Genomic DNA, 11,024 nt, shown 5'->3' with positions numbered 1-11,024 from the left:
CACGGAGATCAGAACCACCGGGTTATAATCTCGTCTTTATTGGTCAATACCTATATTTGTGGATACAAAAAATCTACACACCCACGTCTACATGATACTGCATGTAGTGGACAAAACCCCTTTGCCTCTTCTCTAGTTGTAGCACTTCACAGCATCTTAACATCTTTTCACAGTAGATCTTTTCACTGTTCGTCTAACTCTAAACCCTAAACCGTAAGTAATTCTTGCGTGGACTCGATCTAACGTAAATAAGCGTAAATCTAACTAAAAATAAACCTAAATCTAATTTAACGTAAGTCTACATCTAACCTAATCTTTAACGTCTTTTGGGATAGTTTCCTACGACGTTAAAACTCTCTTCTTCTTGTGTGTGTGTGTGTGTGTGTGGGTAAACCTAAATAAACCTAAGTCTAATCTAATATAACATAAATCTAAATCTAACGTAAATTATGTTATATTAAAAACAAAGAACTAAACTAACAGGGATTATAAGAACCTTAAAATTGATTTAACACATAATTTTTCACATAACTCGGCAAGAGTTGGCATTCTCATCACTAAAGATGTGAGAGTTAACTTCCGGCGGTGACGCTGCCTCATCTCCATCCACATCTGACGACAGTAATTGGCCCTTTAGACCGTTCTTGCTCTTGTTACTAACTTTGAAGTTGCTGTTGAATGACTAGAGGTTGTCTAGATGGTCATTGTGTCGGGGATGTAGTGACTCTTGCCGCCCTGAAGATCCACCTTCTTCCCTATCTTCTGAAGACATTTCACCAGTACTTTTGGATTGACGGAGCCCACCATGAGTGAAGGTAGCAATACCCTATATTCCATTGAGGGCTTTCTTCACCCGCTTCATGCAGGCATCGCAGTCTATGGAGACCTAAATCTAATCTAATATAACGTAAATCTAAATCTAGCGTAAATAAACGTAAATCTAGTTAAAAATAAACCTAAATCTAATCTAATTTAACTTAAATAAACCTAAATCTAATTTAACATAAGTCTACATCTAACCTAATCTTTAACGTCTTTTAGGATAGTTTCCTACGACGTTATAACTCTCTTCTTCTTGTGTGTGTGCGGGTGTGTGGATGTGTGTGCCAATAAAAAGAGATAAATGGTATAACCTTTCTATCACCCATGCCAAGTATGATAGATTGATTATGCCATTTCCCTCTTGAATAATAGGTCTTGAGTTCAACTCCTCGTCGGCTAGATCTTTAGGTCTTTTAATTTTAATTAGTTTCCTACGACGTTAAATTAGTTTCTCTCTCTTTCTCTCTCAATGTGTGTGCATTTTTTTGGATCGTATGCATGTTTTCTCTCTCTTTTCCTCTCTCAATGTGTGCGTTTTTTGTTTATGCATGCTCTCTCTCTCTTTTCCTCTCTCAATGCGTGCGTTTTTTGTTTATGCATGCTCTCTCTCTCTTTTCCTCTCTCAATGTGTGTGTGCATTCTTTGTTTATGTATGTGTGTGTGCATTTTTGTTTATGTTTGTACTCTCTCTCTCTCTCTCTCTCTCTCTCTCTCTCTCTCTCTCTCTCTCAAAAACACTATGTGTGTGTGTGTATGTGTGTGTGTGAGAGAGAGAGAGAGGGAGAGAGAAAGAGGGGAAGGGAACATGAGAATGAGGAGAGGGAAGGAGCATACCTGGCTCTCCTTCCTCTCCTCGTGTGTGTGTGTGTGTGTGTGTGTGTGTGTGTGTGTGTGTGTGTGTGTGTGTGTGTGTGTGTGTGTGTGTGTGTGTGTGGAGAAGAAAAAGAGAGAGAGAGAGAGAGGGAGAGCGTTACCTGCTCCTTGCTTGAGGGCGCCGAAAAACTCAGATCTGAGATCTGAGTTTTTGGGCGCGCTCGGTTCTTTTTTTAGCCCAGCCGGCGTCGCTAAGAGCGTCGCAAATTTACAAAAGAAATTTGCGACGCTCATAGCGACGCCGGGATTTTTTTTTTTGAGCGTCGCTGTGTGAGCGTCGCTAATATGAATAACCTCTTGTAGTGAAACCACTACCACGTCCTTTGCCGCTGCTATTGCTGCACATGCAATATTTTCTCTTTCTATTTTCCTTTGTTAATCCGTGGCAATGCTAGCGTTTCCTCTTCTAGTAGGAGTAGAAGAGCAAGGTATGCTGCAAGAAACAAGGCACACCGCGCTCTCTTATTTTTGAAAGTTGCGAGGTATGCATGGTAATACACAATAATATGCGCATTAAAATACACGGTAATATTTAATTTACAAAAGAAATACTTCCCGCTCTCCTCTCTCCTCTTTGGCCACCCTATTTTGCTCTCTCTCTCTCTCTCTCTCTCTCTCTCTCTATCTCTCTCTCTCTCTCTCTCTCTCTCTCTCTCTCTCTCTCTCTCTCTCTCTCATAAACGCGGTAAAGGACCGCAATAAACGTTTTGAAAGTTTTATAGTGATGTCCTTTATAATTAAATGTGGATACCATCAATGTTGAGTACGGATGCCGCATCTTTGTCCGCCATCCAATGCATTGATGTGAGTGGAAAAATTCACCACGTGCTTGTGTAATTAAGTGAGAGAAGAATGTGTGTGGCAAGTTATGACTCTGGTGATGATGGAGGTGCATGAAAGAGATGACAAAGATGGATATAGAGATAGAGAGGTTTCGCAAATGAAGAGTTTCTCCAAAAAAAAAAAAAGGCAACAAGATATACACGGCAAGTGGGACGTGTTGAAAACTCTTTTTTTATTCAATTTCCTTAAAATATGACCATGGATATACTCATGGACATTATCGCGTATACACCTACCAGGTACCATAGACCAAAAAAAATCTCTCTCTCTCTCTCTCTCTCTCTCTCTCTCTCTCTCTCTCTCTCTCTCTCTCTCTCGTAACTCTCTTCTTTCCATGGCTATGATCCGTCCTTGTGGATTCATTCTCGAGTAGTGTATGTGCGTTCATCATAAGCGGTTTAAAAATTTCCAAAAAGATATAACAGTTTCCAAAAACAAATGTATGTAGAGGGGTTTTAAATTTACTTCTTGAACGCACACGATACATAAAATTACAAAATAGTGGATGCTAATGATGTAACCCTTCTCGATTTCTCAAGGGTTGAAATATGTTCATATTGGGTCTTTGCCTTATACTTCATTGTGTATTCTGACGCACCAACGTTTTTGTAAATTTGACAAATTGTCCCCTAATTTGATCTAAATATAAGGTCGTGCATTTATTCGGCTCACTACAAGGGATCACTTGGTTACCGACGCCAGTTTTCCGACGTCGATGGCGGGTGCCGGTATAAGCGTTGATAAAAATGGAGGGATACATTGCTTAATTCAAAATTCAAATTTTAAATTTCATCACGTATACCAACGCCTATACCGACGCCACTACCAACGCATATATCGACGCTCATACCAACACCTATACCGATGCATATACTGAGGCCTTTATAGACATCTGGATCAATAACCTACTGCTTTACAATACCCGAGAGCTCATTTTTCTATGTTTTGTCTCTTCTCCACACTGCGGCCGCCTCCATAGCTCCTCCCCATCTCCTCCTCCCTCCTTGCAGACCTTCGTGGAGTTGCCTCTTCCGACTTCTCATCTATGCTTCCACACATTTCTACACAAGAAGGTACATTTTTTGTTGTATTTGTGTTAGAAAATTTGTGTTTGGGTGTGTGGATAACAAAATGCTTATGCTTTATTTTTGCAAGTATTTGCTTGACCACTTCTCTCACACTCACATTCTTGAAATGTAAGTGCAGCTCCTTTTTATTTCATGCACACACGCATACACATAAATATTTGTGTTTCTATGTTTATGCTTTGTTTTTGCAGGTATTTGCTTGACTCTTCGTACTTCTCGCACACTCACATTGAGTTCTTCTTCTTTTTCTTTCATGCATACACACATGTACACATAACTATACATACACTTAATCACTATTTATGATTATGAGTACGCTTATGATGCACATTTAATCACTATTTATGATTATGATTATGCTTATGATGCACATAATGAAAATGTTTATGGTTCTAACAATACCTTTATTGTTATGTTTATGCTTATGATAATGCTTATGGTTTATTTTTTGCTATGTCACTAACAATTGGTTATTGTTTATTTTTTATTATGGTAGCAACAATGGTTATGGTTTTGATAACTCTTTTATGGTTATGGTTATGGTTATGTTTATGTTTATGCTTATGATAGTGGTAACGGTTATGGTGTTAACAACAATTTTGGATATGGTATTTATGTGGTTATGTCAATGGCAATGGTTATGGTTTTGACACCCTTTTATGGTCATTCTTATGCTTATGTTTATGGTTATGATAGTGGCAATGGTCATGATTTGTTTATAATTATGTCACTGGTATTGGTTAAGACTATGTGTTTTTTATGGTTAAGCTAGGTAATCATTATGTTTAAATTTAAGGTTATGGTTTTTCTTATGGTTATACTTATAGTTTTGTGTTTATTTATGGCAATGGTAATAGTTATGGTTATCATAGTTTTGATTATTGCAATTTCTAGTTTCATATTTATGGTCGTTTGCTTAATAGTCCTTTATTTTTTTATGATGCACTATCAATCTATATTAATGCAAAGTGCGATTACATTTGCCTTCTTCTTTTGAGTAGAGAGGTTGTGCCTTTGTTACTGCAGCACATGTAGCAACAAATGGCACTACTCTCTGCTATAAAAAAAATTACAGGTGCAGACGTCGGTATGTACGTCTGTACGGACGTCTCTATAGGTGTCCGTACAGGTGTCTATACAGGCATCGGTATAGGCATCTATACGGACATTGGTATGAGCGTTTGTACCGGCGCTGGTATGAGCGTCGGTATAGAAAGTGATTATTCCGACACATATATAGATGCTACGAGCCTGATGCGTATAGGGATGCTTATTCCAATGCATTTTAATTTTAAACCACGTTTATCTGCGTCAGTACAAACGTCGATTTTTGCACGACGTGTTGTAGTGATACGAATTTGTGACCAAAACTCAAAACAGCATAATCAAGATTTTTTTTGTTACAAGCAACTACAAGATGTAGTTAAACACGTACTTAACAAGTTCGAGTGAGCAATGAAGACACCAATCATGCAATAAGTTTTGAAGTTAGGTATTTGAACAAACCTACATGAAGTTTATAGTGTGATACATGTATATCATCCTATACACAACGAGTTTTTAGACCATGAATGGGTGCCTAAATAAAGTTCGGGGGTCACTATGTAATCATGTTAATGTACCACGCAAGTTCAATAGGAGGGGTTTTTTAAGGCAAACAATTTAAGCGAATTAACAGAGATACATTAGCGAAAAAATTTAAATATTTTATTTCACTTTATTTTTTTAAAGGTCATTTTATTCATTCAAACATGTTTTTAAAAAGTTGTTTTAAATAAGCCTCGAATGCACATTATATAAAAGAGTTCTCAATAGTGTACCCTCGAGAAATAAGATTCATTAGGGTACCCCCACGCAAAGAGAGGGTAATTGTTTTGAGTTACCTCCCTCCCCTCAAAAAGGTGTTAGATTTTTGCCCCGTTAGACCCCCAAACCCCACCCTCCCTCCCCTCCCTCCCTCCCTCTTGCCCTCGTGTGGATGTATGAAACCTTGTCACTTCCATGTCAATTAATCAAGCCAAATAACAATTTACCCCCCATGCATCTTGTATGTCCATTACACAAAAGAGGCAAATCCAAAAGCACTTTTATTGGTGGTGCATGGTGGCACTTGTTCTCTAAGAAACGCATAAAGCATATGGACATCATGGCAACAATGGTGCCAAATTAGGAAATTAATGTGTGCAAGCTCTGCCACAATATTATCGTTAAATATGACTAGAATTAGAATTAAGAGCTAATAAAAAGCATTGTTATTTTCCATGTAATGTACAAGATGAAATTTGAATGCATCCCATGTTCCATGAGATAAAGAGTTTAATGCTTGGATAGAGGTTAGAGGTTTCCTTATGAATGAAAAGAACTCACATTTGGATGAAAAGAGCACACATGGTGTCAAAATCCCATGATTGAGGGGAAGATGCAAAAAATCAAGGGACGTTGGCTCACAAGCCTTTTGAGCGGTCGTTCGGTGAAATGACAAGAGAGCACCTTGATTTCTCCTTTGGGAAGAGCATGACATGCTGCTGGCCGGGATCGAACCTGGTTCAATACCAGCTTGATATTAGAACTCAATCCTAGCAGTTCAACAGTCGCTTATCGGGTTTGAGTGAGGATGGAAGTGATGGCGGCAGCAACAGCAGCAGTGAAGCTTGGATCCGACGTGAGCGCAGCAGTCGCTGCATTTACACTCTCCATCAACGACTGTACCCCCGGCGTTGAAGACGATGATCCGCCTAGTACAGCCGTCGAATCGGTCTCTCCAGCTGCCGATCTGACGGCCTGCATGAAGCTACCAACAGAGCTCGCCATCGCTGCCTCTCCTAACAAACTCTGCAGCTTGCTCGCCACGGTAGATGACGCCGCACCCGCCGGCTGATGCTGCTTGAACTGCTCGTAAAGCACGTTGCTGCTTCCTGCTGCACCCACTTGGTGCACGTTTCCGTACTGCACAGCATGCTGCATCGCCATATTATTGCTACTTCCATTATTGCAGCTGGAGCTCATCGCTAGCGGGGCTGCCCTTGTCGTTATCGCGGAGCTTGTGGCACCGCTCATGTTGCTACCGTAGCTGCTGCTAAACGGTAACATCAAAGCAGCTGCTGCCACTGCTGCTGCATCCTGCATGCTCCCACAAATCAAAGACCCTGGCTGCTGATGGAGTGTAGAGATCTGTTGCGCTGCAAGGCTATTTGATGTGAGATCAAGAGTGACAGTTGGAAACGGTGCCGATGCTGAAATTGTCGCCGTCGATGCAGAGAATGGAAAGATGAGGCCGGCAGCACCAATTGAGGCCGATCGGGAGCCCGCAGCATTGCCAGTAATCAAGCTGTCCACATTGAGGCTGCCAGTTAGATTTGCACAGCTTGAATCAAGCTGTACAGAAGGCGTGGATGTGCTGCTCGTTGATCCGGACAAAAGCGTGGCAGCTGCCGCAGAAGTAGTCGATGCCATTATTGATGCGGCGGGCGAAAGAGGATGATTATGGGTTCCCTCATATGTGGTGATTAGGATGGTAGTATCCTCTGCACACCTTTGAACCTGCGTGAATCCAACAAGAAAAGCTGTGTTACAAGGGAAAAATATTATTACAAGTATTGACATTCAACAGATGGATAATGATATTACACACAAAGAAAATTCCCTGTAATTATAAAAAAGCTGAGAAGGGAAATGTACAATAAAATGGAGAGTAATTAAGACAAATCAAGTGATCATCAGCACACAGTACCTACCATTGGAGATGGAGAATATAGACCTTCAAGAAAAGTCACTTTAATTCAAGAAACCTAAAGGTGGCATTAATTACTAAACCTTAGGAAGTCACTTTGATTCAGGAAACCTAAAGGTGGCATTAGTTATTCCTAATTAACCTCACTCGTGTACACAGAGATTTAAGCCGTGGGCATTGTTTATCACCTGCTTCCGCACCAGACAAGATGGCGCCATCGTGCATCTGTAGTAAGCGCGTGGACACGGATTTCCTTTGGCCATCTTCTGTCCATATTTCCTCCATTGGCATCCATCACTCAACTGATCACCCAATACAAACAATCAAGTATTTGCTGGAAATATTCATGAGAATCTTCACATCATCAATCGAAGAGAGTATGCTCTTTGGGACGGGGCAACTATGCTACATACATATAGCGAGGACCACTTTAATTTCAAATTAATTACCATGGGAGCTTCTGTCCTTGCTCGAACGGAGACTCTCGCTTTTCGTAGTCCTGGTTCAAGGGATGCATTCTTCTCGGATATTACTGGATCATCACCTTCTTTCGATGGGGAAAATGCAGCATCGGCAGGACCGTTGATTGAATGCTCTGGAGAAAGCTTTGATTGCGCATGCAGATGCTGTTGATCAAATGAATCACTTGTTTTCAGAAGCTTCATCGGAGAGACGGCATGTGTGGTACCATCACCAATGGTAAGCAAGCTTCCCATAGCAGCAGGAAAACTTCGTTTGCGATGTGCCGATGATGCTTGGGGTTCATCGTTTGGAGCAGGAGGTGTCTCCGAACTGCTGTCCGCGGTAGCCTCTTGATGGCTCACAAAATGCTGTAGCCGGCTTTCATCAGGAGACAAACCTCTTGGAGCCTTTAAAGGCACTGTGAAAGGCATTGCCTGCACATAATAGTTAGTTGGATTTAGCTAGAGCTTATGTATGTGTTAGTATATGCATATGTATGTATTAACAGGGATATACAGAAGAAATGCTAATTGGCTAATTACTTAGCTTACAATCACACATGCATGTGTATTGATAAAAGAGATGGAAAAATGCTTAGATAAGGATGTGGTCACGCGTGCATCAATTATCAGAAAGAAGTTACTGATGCAACTATGCCCAAATCAGCATAGTTACAAAAAGCCTTGCATAGTTGCGTATTCTAGACAAATAAATGGTGCAGGAGTAGCCATGCATGATGCACAGCTATTCCAAAAAGTAATTGATAACTATGCATCCTGTGACCACCGCAAAATATTGATTAGTTCATCACAAAATATTGATTAGCTATTGTAGAAATCTGATTAGAGAAATCAGAAATGAGTCTTTAGTCGGATAAAGAGAGAGTTCAATATATAAGGCATATATATGCAGTACATTAGATCAAGTACCGTGACCACCGCTTAATTCATTAGCTCATCACAAAATTTTGATTAGCTATTGTAGAAATGATCTGATTAGAGAAATCAGAAATGAGTCTTTATATATAAGGCATATACATGCACTACATTAGATCAAGTACCGTTGCGTTTAGCTTGCGTATATAAGTTGTGCAAGATTTACTTGTCCACTCCAAGCCAACAAGCATGAGCAGATGGAGCACCTTGGAGACATTTGTTCTATATACTACCAGATGCAGAGCTTGCAGATAACGTGACTTAGAATATGGTCCACAATCACATACATATATGGAATAGGGGCCAACCTGAGGCTGAGATGAGCTTGTGTCCTTGTTAACCAAGCTCGACTGTGGCCCCTGCGTTCGCAACAATGCAGAGAGGTGACTCTCCAAGCACTTGTAGTTGGTCGTAATCTCTGCTAGCTTCAGCTTTAACAGTTCGTTCTCCTCGTTCATTTTCGCTAAATCCTCTTGTAGCAAGCTCAGCTGCATAAGAACACATTTGAAATAAGTATGAGGAGAGCTACCGTTTACACTCGATCTCTGTGGTGGCGCAACAGCAATTATTGTCAGAATATGAACCTGATAATAATCTGAAGGGTCCGCACGTTGGTTAAACATGAAGTGATGCTGATCACCTTGGAAAGCAGTGCTTTCAGATGTCTGCAGATTAAAGAAGAAAATTAATTACTCAAGATTAGAAGACTGAAAGAAATAGCTATGAGTCCCTTTCAGTACATTATAGTTAGCCCTGAAGCTTGATTAAGATGACCAAAATTAGCAATCGGCCAGCTAATTAAACATGGCAATGTATTATGGCTACATGTATATCAAATTCCTGACGAAAATAGACATAATTGGCCATTAATTAGGGAGATTCTTGCCCAGATCATACTCATTATCTTGAAAATCCAATTATCAACACACACACTTACAAGAAATTCGCTCTCCCTAGGCTCATGTGTATGTAATCGACCAATCTTCTTCGCCATACTGCTGGCCATCGTCAGGTCTAATGTTGTCGTGTCATCGACATGCAAACTGTCCGCATCATCGACCGCTGACGAGTGACGCCCTATATGGTCGATAAGATTGTGGGCGGTGTAGTTAAGCTCACGAGCTTCATCGACAATTCTGTTCTTATTAATCTCTTCTGCAGCAGTAGTACCATCCATGGACATTTTCAAGTCCATGCAGGCAAGAAGCTCAGGCTTATGAGCAAGAGGGCCATGATGATCTGCTGTCTGTGACGCTCCTATCAGCGGCGGCGCCAAAAAGTACTTGCACATGTCAGGGGCGGAAGTATGAATGGCAGTACTGCTCATTAATGAACTTTGTGATGTAAGGTTACAAATCTTCGTATGTTCTTCATCACGTATAGAAGTAGTACTGTTAATATTGCTGTAGACGTCGCCCAGCTGCGCCTGCTTCATGGAATTGTTAACCGACTCTGATTTGCGCAACTGCTTGAAGGTGAAGAAGGGATGTCTGCAGGGTAAGAGGGGACCGTCCATGCGAGTCTAGAGAGAGAGAGAGAGAGAGAGAGAGTTCTGCTGCTGTTTAAAGTCCGCAGATCTGTCGAGCAGTGTCAATTTGAGCACGGGGGGCGGGGGGGGGGGGGGGGGGGGGGGGGGCGGGGGGTAGAGAGAGAGGATAGTTGGAAGCGTGTGAGAAAAGAGCGCCGACACCGAGTTTGCAGCAGCGGCAGCACCATGACTCGCGCACAGCCCAGCTGCAAGGTGGGCGCCGGCCAAACACGCGCCTTTCACACAGCCACGCACACGGGTCTCTACTCTCCACCCCATGCCTACGTCGTCGAATCTCTCACTCGCTACGTCATGGCCCATAATACAGGCCCCGTAGTAATGGGAAAACCCTTATAGTTTCGAAGCTAATTGTTAAATATGCGCTCCAGACAAAGCTCGTCCGCATGGAAGCTTTCACATGCAGTAATTTTGGTTGGCAGTAAGAGCTGAATCGCCCCAGGGGCAGTGGGACTATCTACAGGCTGGGTTAGCACCAGCTCGCACTCTGAGGAAGATGGTATCTTCCTCAAAGTGCGATGGAATCTCATCGCAAACAGGCAAAAAGACTCTTCTGACTTCGTTAGATCCATTGGTTGCCTTTCCCGAAGAATAAGGAGAAGAGCCGCTCACCAAAAAAAATAGCTTATTACCTACGTTTTTCTGAGGGCTAGCAGGGGTGGAAAACTCACTCCATCTGGAGATTGAGCTTTTGACCTTTTTTATTTTAGGCAAAACACTCCCCC

The 11,024-nt window shown here is 41.5% G+C and overlaps 1 protein-coding gene across 1 annotated transcript; it reads right to left on the bottom strand.

The window, feature by feature from the left end:
* Nucleotides 1-5,855: 5,855 nt before the first annotated feature.
* LOC147432178 (uncharacterized) lies at nt 5,856-10,353 on the bottom strand. Its single transcript, XM_086492165.1, has 6 exons — nt 9,691-10,353; nt 9,338-9,418; nt 9,062-9,241; nt 7,806-8,252; nt 7,545-7,658; nt 5,856-7,166 (listed from the first exon to the last, which is right to left on the bottom strand). Exons 1-6 carry the CDS (start codon nt 10,267-10,269, stop codon nt 6,222-6,224), a joined length of 2,346 nt encoding a protein of 781 aa, XP_086348291.1. The 5' UTR covers nt 10,270-10,353; the 3' UTR covers nt 5,856-6,221.
* Nucleotides 10,354-11,024: the final 671 nt, after the last annotated feature.

Source organism: Adiantum capillus-veneris, chromosome 20, assembly GCF_014529385.1.
Source record: "Adiantum capillus-veneris isolate H3 chromosome 20, ASM1452938v2, whole genome shotgun sequence".
Lineage (NCBI taxonomy): Eukaryota > Viridiplantae > Streptophyta > Polypodiopsida > Polypodiales > Pteridaceae > Adiantum > Adiantum capillus-veneris.
Note: the sequence above shows the minus strand (reverse complement) of the source record. Positions and strands in the feature narration are given on the sequence as shown.